The sequence below is a fragment of the Centruroides sculpturatus genome, unplaced genomic scaffold (genome assembly GCF_000671375.1).
Source record: "Centruroides sculpturatus isolate CEXI.00-Female unplaced genomic scaffold, Cexi_2.0 scaffold1524, whole genome shotgun sequence".
Taxonomy (NCBI): domain Eukaryota; kingdom Metazoa; phylum Arthropoda; class Arachnida; order Scorpiones; family Buthidae; genus Centruroides; species Centruroides sculpturatus.
The window spans coordinates 276,159-291,306 of NW_019387049.1; the positions used below are offsets into that span (position 1 = coordinate 276,159).

Below are 15,148 nucleotides of genomic sequence, written 5' to 3' on the forward strand. Positions count from 1 at the left end.
TCCACATCGATATTAAATGGCGAGGAAAACATTTTCATGGAAACCGCTGTCTTCTCAGCTTTGAACATTTGGAATCGTAATTGAAATTCGTTGATTAAAATGTCTATATATTGTGCGTATTTTTGAGAAGTAGTAACGTTTTCTTTTTTTAAATGTGGAAAGTGAAACACATTATTCTGCAAAAGATGCTGTTTCCACAATTTTAATTTGCGCTCAAAGCCCTGAATTTTATCATACAAATTGTGAATAAACTGTCCTTTGCCTTAAAGTTCCACATTAAGATCATTGAGATGCTGAGTGATATCAATAAGAAACCCAAAATCACACATCCATTCTTTATTACCAAAATGAGAAAAGGCATATCCCTTCATATCCAAGAACAATTGTATTTCGTTTTTTAAGTTGTATACTCTTTTTAGCATTGCACCTCTACTAAGCCAACGTACTTCGGTATTATAAATCACGTCGCCATATCCAGTTTCTAAATCTTTCAGGAATTCTTTAAATTCACGTTGATTTAACGCGCGCGACTTTATAAAATTGATTAGTTTAATTATTGGTACTGTGACATTTGGCAAACTCAATCTTTTCGCACAGAAATTTTCCTGGTGAATTATGCAGTGGTTAACAAATATTTCCCTTCCTGTGACCTTCTTAATGTCTTGAAATAGCCTTCCCGATACTCCTATCTCCATGATTGACATTGCTCGTGCTCTATCTGTCGATATACCAATAATCTTTTCTAATGAAATTGAAAAATTTTCCCACACAGGCTTTAGTTTATCGTACAGGTCTTTGCCGGTTGTAGTCCCTTTCATTGGAATCAGTGAACTCAATTCTTCGGTAATATTAAATTTGGTGTCAATAGTCAATACCACGTAAAAATATAGCCAGTTGTGCTGTATCGCTAATATCGCAACTCTCATCAAGTGCCAAAGAACAGTATTGGAATTTTGCAATGCGTTCACGAAGCTTTGTTGCTATGTTCTCAGACAAGTCTTCAATTCTCCTTGCAATGGTGAATTTTAATAAACTAATGTTTGAAATAATATTTATTTTATCAGGAAATGCTATTTCTGCAACAGCATCAGACATTCTTTTATCATCTCTGCATCCGCGAAGGGTTTCATTTTATTTTTTTGTCAGTATTTGACTGACAACAAAACTAGCCTTTACTGCCATATTTGATAAAATAGCTTCATTTTTAAAAATAGCCTGTTGTTTTCCCAAGTTTTTTTCCATTTGATTAAACTTATCTATCCGGAGTTGTCCTGTTAAGTTTTTATATTGTTGTTCATGTTTTGTATAGTAATGCCTTTTTATGTTATATTCTTTTAATGTCGACACAGTCTCTGAGCGTATTAAGCATACAGCTTTATCTTCGACGAAAGTAAAAAAATAATCAAATTTCCACTTTTCTTGGAAATGCCTGTGCTCAACCGCAACCTTTCCTTTTTTGTTCTCTTTTCCGACATGCTATTATGGATTAAAAATTTGAAAGTTAAAAAAATTTGTAGGAAAACTTAATTTTGAAAAAAAAACTCTAATATTACCTTTTTGAGAATAATATTGCACTCACGCTTTTCAAGAAACACAAGAATTGCTAAAATTGCTAGTTAACAGCTTACCAGTCTGACTGATTGTATGACAGAAGCAAACACAAACAAGCACAGACGCGGCGCGTTTGTATTGCATGTTTGAACAAGTCGCCGACAAGTGAGTAACTCGTCACAAAAATTTGTTTCGGTTTAGTATGTACTACCATTTTATTATAATTAATTTTATAACAATATAGTGATGGGAGAAAGTCGATAAAAGTAATTCAATTTTTAAAATGCTTGGCGGGCCGAATAAACATGTTTAACGGGCCGCGTGTTGCTCATCCCTGCTCTAAAAGGAAGGTGGATTGGAAATAGAAGAATTGTGTATAAGTTGTTCGGTACTATTTCTATCTACAATTTCATTTTACATGCCCCTTATTCGCTATCAACCTATATACTAATAATTTAAAGGTTTAAGGTTAGTACGACCGACTAGTGGCAGGAGAAATAAAGCTAGATATACGGCTACGACTTGGTCGTGGCATAACCCACGGTTGGTCTGGTACTGGTCCTCAGCTTCGGAGTGCATAACGAGGTGTAGTCTCCTGTTCTGCCTCCGTTTCCGTTTCGGAAACTTTGCTTTCGGCCTCGGGTTCATCGCTCTCACCTTCGCTTTCCGGTTCGGTTTATTCTTCCGGTAGCTTAGTGGGTATGGATGCCAAAATGAATTCATCCGAAGGGTCCGTATGACCTTGTTGTTGTGCGGTAATTGTTGGCTGGTCGTTTCCTGTTGAGGCGTCGACGGTAATGGGTTGATCCGTAATTCTGTGGGGTTCAAGATTAAATTCTTTCCTAGCAGTGGTCGGTTTAACTCGGTCCGCATGTACGTTTAATTTTGGCTTCGTTTGGATATTTTCGATTTTGAAATTAACAGGACCAAGAACTTCTATAATTCGAAAAGGTCCCGACCATCGGGATGATAATTTTTGCTTTAGCCCCTTTGGTGTGACAACTTCTTTTAATAATACTCTATCTTCTAGCTTGTAATGTGAAGGTTTATTTTGTCGGCGATGTCGCTCTTGACTTGTCTCTGCCGCTTGTTCCGAATATTGTTGAGCCGTTTGATGGGCGTGTTTCATTCGCTGACTTAATTCGGAAGCGAAGTTGTCTTCTATATCGTACGCTATTGTACTAGGGCTAGTAACTAGGTCAAAGGGATATGTAGGGTCTCTACCGTATAGGAGGAAAAACGGACTTTCGTTCGTAGAAGCGTGCACTGACGTATTATAGGCGAATAAAGCGTAAGGGATCCATTCGTCCCAATCTCTTTGGTCATTAGACACATAGTGAGATAAAATGTCAATTAGTGTTTTATTAAACCGTTCAACGACACCATTACAGGCGGGATGATAGGCCGTAGTAAGAAGTCTTTTTATCTGTAGCAGTTTACGCACTTCTGTAAACATTTTAGAGATTAATTAAGTTCGGTGCTCTATCGGTTAGTAATTGAGTCGGCGTAGAGTGACGTAATACGATGTGAGTGACGAATGCTTTTGCAATTGTTTTGCTACTAACAAACATTTTGTAGTGTAACGGCTTCTGCATATCGACTGAAATGATCAACGAATACGAGAATATATTTATTTCCATAAATCGTGGATGGAAGTGGTCCCACTATGTCCATGGCGGTTCGTTTGAACACATGAGAAAGAGGATCAAACAATTGTAATTCAGCTTGTGCGCGTCGTCCGAGTTGTCGATGCTTGGCACAGCTTTGACAGCTTTTACAGTAATTTTGGATTTCTCTTGTCATTTCGGGCCAATAAAATAATTTTGCTACCTTTGTTCGCATTTTATGTTCTCCTAGATGTCCAGCAATGGGATTGTCATGGAAAGTGTATAAAATATACTCCTTTAGATTTGAAGGAACGACAATTTGTTCCCACCAATCCGTTTGGGTTTTATTGGTTCCTTTATGGCAAAGGACACCCTCTTCATTTACATAGAATTCTTCCAACTTAAGATTGTTATAATTTCCTGTGTTGACTCCATCTTTCAATACTTGGATAATCGGGTTCCAACGTTCATCACGTTGTTGCAAGTTAGTTAGTTGAGGCACTGAGAAAATGGGTTCGACTTCTTTAATTTGTCGAATAGGCATACGACTAAGGGCATCTGCATTTTTGTGAGAATTTTCCGGCTGGTGGATAACATCAAAATCAAATTCTTGGAGGAAAATGATCCATCGTAATAATCTAGAGTTAGTTGTAGAATCTTTACAGTCGAAGAGCCATCGAAGCAGTCGATGATCGATGACGATAGCGAATTTTCGTCCATACAAATAAGGTTTAAAATACCTCACGGCCCACACTGTGGCTAGACATTCTTTTTCTGTCGTGCTATAATTGAGTTCGGGTTTTCTTAGTAAGAGACTTGCATACGAAATCGGCTTTTTTTGGCCGTTGTCTTTTTGTGACAATACCGCTCCTAAAGCAGAGTTTGATGCATCCGTAGCAAGTATAAAGGGTTCATTGAAATCGGGGGATTTTAATAATGGAGCCGACCTTAATATCTTCTTAAGGGTTTCGAAGCTCTCTTGTTGAGATGGTCCCCAATCAAAACGTGCATCTTTCCTAAATAAATCTGTTAAGGGTTTAGTAATTTTTGCGTAAGAGTCGATACGTCTCCGATAGTATCCAGTTAGTCCTAAAAGGGTCGGATATCTCGTTCGTTTTCTGGTCTCGGAAAATCTATAACGCATTTGATTTTGTCGGCGTAAGGTTTTATGCCGCTCTCGGAAATTTTGTGACCTAGAAATTTTATCTGTCGTTGCAGGAAGTGGCATTTCTTGGGTTTTAATTTTATCCCTGCATCTCCTAATCTCTGGAATATCTGTTCTAATCTCTTCAGATTGCTAGGGAAATCAAGACTAAAAGTTAGGATGTTGTCCATGTATACGAGGCATGTCTTTCCCTTTAGACCGTGTAATACGAAGTCCATCGTACGTTCAAATGCCGCATGCAAGTTTCGGAGCCCCGGGGACATTTATTCCATTGATAGTGCCCATCAGGGGTAGAGAAGGCTGTCTTCTCCTTATCGCGCACATTTAATTGCCAAAATCCCGAAATAGTGTCCATCGTAGAAAAATATTCTGCTTGTCCCATTGAGCTGAGGGATTCTTGCACTAGAGGGAGTGGAGAGGGGTTTATTTTCGTAATTTTATTTAACTTACGATAGTCAGTTACTAATTTAAGACCGACATCCTTCTTTTTAACCAGGAGAGTTGCCGAACTCCATGGTGACGTAGAATGTTCGATAATCTTATGGGCCAACAGGCCGTCCACTATGTCATTTAATTGTTGCCGTTGAGCATAGGAAATTCGATATGGAGGTGAATAGATGGATGCCGCATCGACGGTGTCGATTCTATGTCGTACTATATCACAATAGCCTAGATCATAGTCATTTACGGCAAAAACGTGACGATATTTGTATAATAGGGTTAAAAGATCTTGCTTCTCCTTTTTTGGAATGTCCGTCCAGTGAAAGAGTTGACCGAATTCTGCCTAAGACAATTTTGCAGTTGCTCCCTCTTTAATAATATCGACGGGTTCAGGTTCTTCTACTGCCTCGAGAAAAGTGCTGACTTTGACTCCTTTATCTAATTTAATTGTCTGTCGAGTAGCGTTAAGGAGACGTATGGGAACTTGTCCCTTTTTGTTGGGGGTAACTAATAAATTTGCTCCTGATATTCCTTCCTGGTTGAAGGAAATACTTTCTATTACTGCTACTTTGTTATTCCACTTACCTTCGGAAATTTTTGCGGTGACTGTATTATCTGTCAAAGGAGGAAGTCGACATGTCTCTACTAATACTACTTCACTTCCTTTCTCGGATTCCGCTTGTAGGTGTGGTCTCTTTCTGGACCCTGTAACCTCAACTAAGTGAGTGAGTTCGAGTTTGTTTCTCTTTCGACTCGCCTTATTGTCTCTATTTATTTCCTTTCGTTCTCCCTCTGGGGTTTCTCTAGAATTCGCCGATTGCAGGAAGGTTATCACTGTTCGAGGGAAAATGATCATTTCTCCACCCTTTAAATCAATGAGGAATCCCTTTCTGGTGATCATATCTCTACCGATAATGCCGTCACAAGGATAAGTAACATCTATGTCTACTAGACAACAGGCAAACGGAAATCGCAAATCTCCTATTTGGAAAATAGGGCTCATAATGCCGTAGGTTTGAATGGGATGACCTGTGGAGCTTCTTAGATCTGTTTCTTCATTACGATCGAAACGTATCTTTTTCTTCATCGTATTGGCAAAAACTTTAGATAAAAGTGACACTTTAGCCCCTGTATCTATCTGTACAGTAGCCGGGTTTCCGCCTATATAACACTCGAGAATTGTCTCGTTTGACGAGGATTGACCTTCTGTCAAATTTAAAGGAGAAAGGGTTCGCTTACGTGCTTGCGGATTTTTATGGGTCCGCCGATTTCTATATACTAAGGATCTCTGTTTCCATTTAGATGTAGAATAAGGGTATGTAGAGATTCCTCGTAAATTATATCGAGATTGTCAACCATCGACGCTTTCGAACCTTGCCTCTCCATCTGGATCGATTTTCTTCTGCAGGTTGATCTTGGAATCTGACTCGATTTCGGTCATCTCCTGTTTCGCGCCTCCTTGGAGAATCGTTTCTTGGACGCGTATTATCTCGGCAGACCGGCGAGTTCCGGTTGTGATTGCTCTGGGGTTGCGGTCGCAGCCGTGGGTGCAGCCGGACGATATTCGTTTCGTCGGAAAGGTGGATTATTATAATTTCCACGATTATTTTGCCTTAAAATAGGGCTTCTTGAATTATAAAAGGATGAGCCTCGTGTTAAACTGTCCCTTCTGGCCTTAAGTTCCTCCATCGCGGTGTTTAATTGCTCCAAATTGTTTCTTGAGCGGAAATCTGGTGACCTGTCGCTTTCACTAACAGTTCGCATGAACCCACGGGGATGTGTAGTAAGCTCTTCAATTGATTCCTCACTAATCACCGCTTCTAAAGGGTCATCAAAGGTATCTGGCTCTCTTGACATGGTACGTTGCCTGATTCGAATATCAACTCCATTTAGGAATTGTACCTTTAACCGCTCGTCTAATTCTTTTCGTTGAATTCTTTGAATCATTGCCGTTTCAGCGTCATCTGCCCCGAGTTTTGGTGTAATCTCAATCTCCATAGCTAATGCTTGAAGCCTAGCAGCGTACTGTACGTATGTACTGTACGTCCTCGTCTTTCCTTTGCACGCACGTATAAAATCTATTTAATCGATACGAAAAAGGTTCTCTGTAGAATTGGTTTAGCTTTATTTGCTTAAATTCCTCAAACTCATCTACTTCCTTAATCCTACGGTCTTTTCGTACAAACTCCCGAGCTATACCGGTAAGTTTTAGCTTGGCTACAGCTAACATTTGCGCTTTAGACCATACCGCTACTTTTGTCACATCTGTCAATAAGTCAAAAAAGTTATTCGGAGACCTCCCGCTTCTCCTGAGAATACTGGCAATAAAGGAATTATTCCTCCCAGACTTCCCAAAGTAATTGGGCTTGGATTTGGAGTAGGATTTGGATTTGGATTAGGATTAGGGTTTTCTGCCGCAGCCGCAGGTTGGGGATCGTCCTCCATTATCTCTCCTAGTCTTAAATCTACTTCTTATAACTGTTCTAACAATTCTCCTAACCTATCAGTCCCTAACTCGACTAGAATCGCCCTTTCAACTCGAATATAGCCTTTTCCCGCCTTACCGATAGTTCGAAAAAGTCGAACCCCACTCCTGAAAAACCAATTTGTGGGTAGCCGGAGGTAGGGTGAAGTCGCACCTCTTTTTGATAGGCAACAATTTGGTGAGAACTGCCCACTGGTCAGTGGATGGCTTGTATAATGTTTTTTCTATCCCGGAAAGTCGGGATTCTTTAGTCAGGTCGAGTGGAGGAGGTGAGAGGGGTCGTCGGTAAGACGTTGGCGATACCCAAATTAAAAACACCAGTTAACAACAAAAACAAGAATTAATTGGACATAACTTAGATAACCTAGCTACATAGGAGATATCGCGAGCGTACCGCGCCGAGACAGAGTTTACAATAACGGGTGTCATACCTCTACGAGTGTTTATTGGACTGTCAGACGTTTCTAAACAGATCGGACCAGTCGATGGTCCCATCTGTTTACAAACGGTGTCGATGCGGGTCGGCACAGGTTCTCCGAGATTACTGTTGGTGAAGAAGATAGGCGATGACGGGTTAGAGGATTGGCGTCGAAGCGGGATAACTATCACGAACGTTGATGACGAACCGAACCCCTTCTTCCGTCGTTATAGCTGTTTATACCTTTCGTCACGTTACAAATTTTCGCCAATCGCCGATTTTTAGGACAAGTACCTCATGAATCATTTTTCGGGTTCCTGAGAGATAGGAAACGGCTCCGTGAGAAGGAAATGAGTATATCCATTTTCGGAAATTTTCGAAAAATGGAATTTTCTTTCTTTAACTTTAATAAAGATATTTAATTTACGTTGAGCTTTTTTATTTACTTTTATTTTATGTTGTCCGACCCTCACATATGTATAAATAAACCGATTTATATCGATATTTTTTTGTATTAGAATTTAGCAAATTACATACAGGCTAAATCAAACTTTTTATAGAATATGTGAAAGTAAATACGATAAAATTGTAAATTTATTAAACACAGATACTGATTCACTAATACGTCAAATTTACAAAAGTAAGGTTTATAATGACTTTAAATCATTTTCCAACTGATTTTAGCAACTATTCAAAAACTCATAAATTATATAATGTAACAAACATAAAATATTTTAAAAGGAAAAACTTTTTTAATTAAACGAATAATTGAATTTTTTATTTAAAACCAAAAATGTATTTTCATATTTTTGACAATCAAAATAAAACAACACTAAAAGTTATTAAAAAATGTTATTTTACCGAGGAGGCAAGAAATTAATTTCAAATATGTCGAATGTTTAAGTGGAAAGTGAAAAATTTAGGTTTACACTAGAGTCGAATCTCACAATCTTCTTAAATTAAATGTTCAGAAGATGTGAATATAGGGGAGACCGGGGCAACTTCGGCATGCGGGGCAAGTTTGTCAAGCGCTTTTTTTAAAAAACAAATTAAAAGGAGACTTTGGTTATAGGTTAGGCAGTTGAGTTTTATTGGTGGCTTGTTGAGTGTAGTGTTTTTATTGTTCTCCAACAAGCGTAGTTGAATTATCAAGCAAATTTTCATTTTCGTTGAATTCCATATAATATTTTTTTTCCATTTATATTGAATTGGCAGGTTTTGTTATAATTCCATGATAACGAAAGTTACTTTTCCTGTTAGAAGGATGTAACTTCAACTTATTCACGTGGCCAGATCGTGGCTTGGCATTCTGTTCTCAGGGTTGTACTTAATGTTTCGAAATCATGACTAGCGGGGTAAGATCGGCAACATAAAGCCACATTAGAAGCAAAGGATAAAAATCAAACAGATGATAAATGAAAACATGTTTGCATTTGTTATTCATGTATATATGTCTTTGAACTTGCATTTCGTTGTAATAATATTAAATGGGTGTTGGATTTGTATTTCTTTGTTTTAATAGTGAATTCCAACTTATACATTGTTAATAACATAATTTTATATACGTGCCTATCTTGCCCCATTACTGTTGCCCCTATACCAGGGGCAACTTTAATAAAAATAATTAAAATAATTACAACTTTACAAAAAGAGAGAAGTTGCCGATCTTGCCCCTATACCCGGGGCAACTTCGTCAATTTCTCTCTTCTTGTAAAGTTGTAATTATTTTAATTATTTTTATTTCCAAACTGATTTTAACCAGTTCTATAGTAAGGTAACATTCCAATAGACAATATGCAAAGCTTTTTTTTCAGTTTACAGCAGTATTTATTACACAAAATTTAAGTAAAGCTTAACATGCCGATCTTGCCCCGGTCTCCCCTAAAGGAAGTCGTGTGTATCTCGATTACGGTCAGTCTTATTGACGATTTAACTCGTTACTAGCATTTAAAATTTTTTATAAACTCGTATTTACCATAGAAAATTAAACTTTTTGTCATTTTATAATACTTAATTAAGAATATAAAAATTTTCTAAGTAAAATATAATAACTGATGGCAGTACCGATATTTTAAATGCTGCCAAAAAAGTTGATCAACTTATTGCTAGTTTAGTTAAATTCATATTTAATTTACTTTTTCTATATAAATGTCTTTATTTCTATACATTTAATTTTATTATATTTATTAATTTCCTAATTTCTTAAATAAAATTTGAATGAAATACAATCACAAGAAAATAATCCAACTGTTAAAGATGATAAATTTCCAAAAGTTATTTCTATGTTAAAACAAGAAGTACGTATTGTATATAATTCGAAAAAATTAAAAAAAAGGTCTGAAAAAGGGATTATGAAAGGATCGTAATTAAAATCACCGAACATTGGTAATATAGTTGTGGGATCGCCCTAGAAAGTAACCGCTTATAATATAGCTTCGAAGCACCAAGCTTATCTTTATCAAACAGAAGCACACAGAAGAAAATTTGCTTTCATTTTGATGTGCCATAATTTCTACTTTGCGAAATATTTTTTACTTTGAATATTATTGTTTTGTTTTACTAATTTGTCTAATTAATTTTTCCCTGCTCTTTTATCAGTTTCCAGTTGTTTATAATTGTTATAACTTCTATAACATAATTTGGTCTTAAAACAGTCAATAAAAAACAATAAAAATAATTAAACCGAGATCACAATCTAAATGCAACAAACAAAAAAGGAGAAAACTGCGAAATATAATTAATAAAATTCTTTTAGCTTGTTATTCACTGATTACTTCGGCGTACTTTCTAAATAAATAAAGATGCAAAAATTTACTTCATGTTTAAAAATTAAAAGAAAATTTAGAAAATAATTAAGTATTTCAAGCAAACAAAAACAATGACGTAATGCTACTATTACTGCGCTGACATCTATTAACACGTAGAGGCATTTTGAAGCTCTGCCAACAGGGAATAAGAGGGTGGGTTTTAGAATTTTGCTCGGTGTATGTGTATAGGTATTTAAAAATACCTATACACATACATCAAGAATATTTATCACATAAATATTTCTGATGTAACATGTTTTTTATTTACGTTTTATTTTACGTGTTTATGTAATATAATATAATTATAAGTCTGTACTGTATGTAGATAGAGATATAATAATATGTATATTATATATATGTATATATATATAGTATATATATGTATATATATTATATATGTATATAGAGGTATATTTATGTAGATAGAGGTACTACTAAAAGAATGACAGAAGCTATAAAAATGAATTTAATCTGCTTTTATATATACATCTTCAAGTGAACAGTAGCAAAAATATTTCATTCGATACTATAAATCATAATTGAAGGGTTGTAAAATATAAATATTATATTTACAAAATAATTACCTGATAAATACAGTCAGTACAAAGTATTCATGAAAAATATTTTACTCATTGCCACGTGTATTAAGATAATTAAAGATGTTTAAATTATACGACTTATATTATCAACGACATCATTAGTATCATGAAAAATTCAAAACGTAAAAAATTAAACGAACTTCTCAAGCGTTAAATATTTTTCTTTCTTAATATACTCTGTAATTATTCGTATTTTCAACAAATGTTTTTGCTTATGCATTATTACAGGAATGAGAATAAAACATTAGTTTTCCTCTGTACAAATAAGACCTTCAATCTTTGTCCAATGATTTACCTAATGAGTAAAAAAAAAAAACTGTTTAGTTGAGTTACATTATATTGAATGATCAACTATAACATTTCTAAATTTTCGTATTATTTTATAAAATTAGAATTTTATTTGCGTGCATTAGTGTATTGAATTCTAGATATTTATGTAATTTATTCTCATTATAACTTTCATATATATCAAAAACCGATAATTTTTAAAATTTAAATTAATTTTTTCAGATTTTTGCCAAACTTTCTTTTGGAAATATTGGTTATAAATCTAGGGATGAAATATTACCCAGAAATTGGGGAATTTAACTTTCGTTTCTTGTAAGATCGCATATTGAAATACATATCCTCATTGGCACACACGATATCAGCACACAGCAGGTTTTGCTGTTGATTGTATCGTTCGGTAAGATTAAAAAGTTAAATACAAATATAATGCTTATATTTAAAAAACTGATAACAACATAAAAATATCAAAGTTGCTTAACTATCCAGGCCACATTTAGTGGCGCCATCTGTTATTACATTGTATTAAAAATGACTTTTATATTTCTAATTATTATAACGTTTAAATAATATTACATACCAGAATAACGCTCGAGAACAGTTATTAGTACTGAATTTAAAAGTCTGCTAATTTTTATATTTTATTATTCATAAATTAAGCTTAGAACAGTTTTTAAATTTTCCATCTCCATGCCATCTTCTTCTGACTGTCTTTTCTGTTTAGTTAACCTTTACTTCTGACTTCTCCAGTTTTACTTAGAGCAAGTGAAGTGGCTTGAGACTCCAATAGTACATCGCTAAGTCTGACGACGTTAAAATAAAGTAAAAAACTATTTATTATGTGCAGACAGTTATTATTTTTTAAGAATCTCGATACATAAATGTACGTAAAGTACTTCTAAATAATTTCTAGGTTAATTATTATTTGCTGTTTTACGTATCATTTAAATATTATTATTATTTTGTAACAATTCCTTAGTGATTTCTTCTTAAATATTTCATCTGTCTTTTCGTTGTTTCATTTTTCTCATACATAAATGTCATGTTCTCTGGAAGCTTGTTTAAATCATGTTAATGACTTTTCAAGCTTGATCCACGTAAATAGGACTTCACTTTTCGAATAGTAAAATAACGTGTCACATGGAACATAAGGATTTACAGATAGTTAGGTATGACATGGCTAAAAAAATTTGAAAACAACTACTGTATATGTTTCTGTTGCCCACCCTATCGAGAGCGCTACCATACGGCTCATACGACAGAAAATAAATACCAGAAATTTTTCTGTTTGATCTGAAGTCATTTAAATTTATGTCCCGTTATTTGATTTATATACGATAAATCGATAAAGGAATTTTTTAAAAAGTAATACAAAAAAGTAAGTTATTAAAAATGTAAAAAATAACACAGTCTTTTTATAATCAGTTCAACTACTGAAAAAAATATATATCAAGCAAATCTATAAACAATGTCAAGGATAGGATGAATANATAAAGGAATTTTTTAAAAAGTAATACAAAAAAGTAAGTTATTAAAAATGTAAAAAATAACACAGTCTTTTTATAATCAGTTCAACTACTGAAAAAAATATATATCAAGCAAATCTATAAACAATGTCAAGGATAGGATGAATATATTGACGTCACTGAAGCAATGGTTATAAGTAATAGTCACTTCGTGCATGGTTTGTACTTCGAATTTCTTTTGGTTTGTACAATGTTCACTAGTTTGAAAATATTTTGAATAATTTTTTGTTAACAATATATTTACAATTACACTTCGACCTATTTGAAAAACTCGAATAATGGAAAATAATTTATAAGAAGTGATGCTTAAATTAAGTGTTTTTATCACTTAATTTAAGCAAACGTCACAAATATAAAAAATGGCAGCAAAGTTTATGGTGATAAATTTAATGGTGATAAATTGGTTACAAATAAATTGTGAAAAGAAAATATTCATTGTAAATATATTTAATGCACTGAAACATTTTTGAAATTTAGTCAGAATAACGTAAATGATGTTTTTTTACATTATATAAGATTATATCAATGACGAATCTTTCTCTTAATATCATAATTAAACTGTTTTTTTTATGTAGTTGAAACTTCAAGGTTTTATGAACACAAACAACTGCAAAAACCTTTACACTTTAATATACTGTGTCAAGGTAATATATACATTTGATAAATGATGCTGTAAATGCAGTATACAGAACATTTCTGATGAGGCATATTCTTAATATAAAATGGAGAAACAGCAAAGTAATACATACGATTCAGCTGGCGTTTTCTCACGTTTGTTTTTTTGGTATGTAATATTATTTAATGTTTTTAATTATAAAAATTTTATGGTATCAATAATTACTAAATTCTTTGTGATTATAGTTTCGACCTATATTTTTGTAATTAATTTTTTATCATTTTCAAATGGAAAAATGCCAACGTACCTCTGCGCACGATATTGTGAAAGTTATGTATTTGTAAGTAATTTATATGTATATAAGAATGGCGCCGTCGTCAATTATATATGTAGGAATAGTTATTGAGATTGAGAATTATAGAAATGACAATAAACTTCCAGAGTTCGTAACCGTCGTAACCGTCTTGATAAAATTATAATGCTTTCGCCTTCGTAACGTCCTTTGTTTCCTTTCTACTTTCCACCTTTTGCGTCGTCACCCACCGTCGTCTTGTTTACTACTGTCCCTTACTTGACACTCCCTTTTTCTCGCTTCTCCCCTCACTTGACTCTCCCTCGTTCTCCTCGCCTCCCCACAACCCCTCGTAAATTTTATTGTCTTAACGGCTTAGGAATGTTACTCGCCTAAACCCCACATTCGGCCATCCTGACAGCTGACATCGTCCCCGATGTCCTCGTCTGACCGGTAGAATACTTCGTTAGTTGAACGGACCCACACTTTCATGTTGTCAGCTTGCAGTTTTTTAATTAATTTAATGTTCTCCCTTGCTGTTGCTCTAATTTTTGCGGACTTTCTAGACCGTCTTCGATATTTTGAATCACGTGATTGAGTATGATTGTCACGTCGTCTTTGATCAGGACTTCTTGATCTAGATCTATATTTAGATCTTTCTTTCATTTTTTCCCTTTCTTTATAATATCCTCTTCTATTATAATAAGATCTATCTCTACTTCTGCTTCCATGTTTTCTACTTGAGCGTCTATTTTGTCTCATGTCACGTTTTCGATCATCCGATCTACTATGATAATTTTGTCTGTGTTTTTCTTATTTCTGTTGCTTTCGTTCTTCTTGCTCTCTTTCTCCCTTATGAACAATTTCTTCACCTCCTGATTTTAATCTTGCGTAACCAACATGCTGTTTTTCCATTGAACGATCATCAGCGCATTGCTGTGCATCACCAAGTATTAAAAAGGCACCACAAACTTCCATCTGTTTCTCCTGAACAACTGCAACTTCTGCTTGCTTAACATTTGATGCATGACGTCGCTGTAACCAATGATTAAGTTCCGAAGACTTATGTGAAGCTTCTCTTTCTTCTTTTGACTGGTCACAAAGTTTCGTTATTCCTTGCGCTTCTACTTTTCCTTCATCATCTGTGGGTGGTTCAGATGTTTTGTGTAACCATTCTTCCATCTCCTTATTAACTTCAGCCTTCTTACTAGCAGATAGCTGGCTTGGACGTTGACAAACTGGAGCATCATTTTTAAAAATAATGTTCGTTTTGATCCCTGTTTCTCGTTCTCTGACTGCTTTGTAGTTTCTTGTTAGATTCAGAGGCTCTCTTCTATATTTTGCATCATTGGTGCG

The 15,148-nt window shown here is 34.7% G+C and overlaps 1 protein-coding gene across 1 annotated transcript; it reads right to left on the reverse strand.

Moving 5' to 3' along the window:
* Positions 1 to 263: 263 nt before the first annotated feature.
* On the reverse strand, positions 264 to 926 carry LOC111616101 (general transcription factor II-I repeat domain-containing protein 2-like). Its single transcript, XM_023357531.1, has one exon. It carries the CDS (start codon positions 924 to 926, stop codon positions 264 to 266), a length of 663 nt encoding a protein of 220 aa, XP_023213299.1.
* Between the last annotated feature and the right edge of the window lie 14,222 nt (positions 927 to 15,148).

Excerpts from the sequence above, each read along its gene's own strand:
- LOC111616101 (XM_023357531.1), bottom strand. The coding sequence starts at position 926 with ATGAGAGTTGCGATATTAGCGATACAGCACAACTGGCTATATTTTTAC.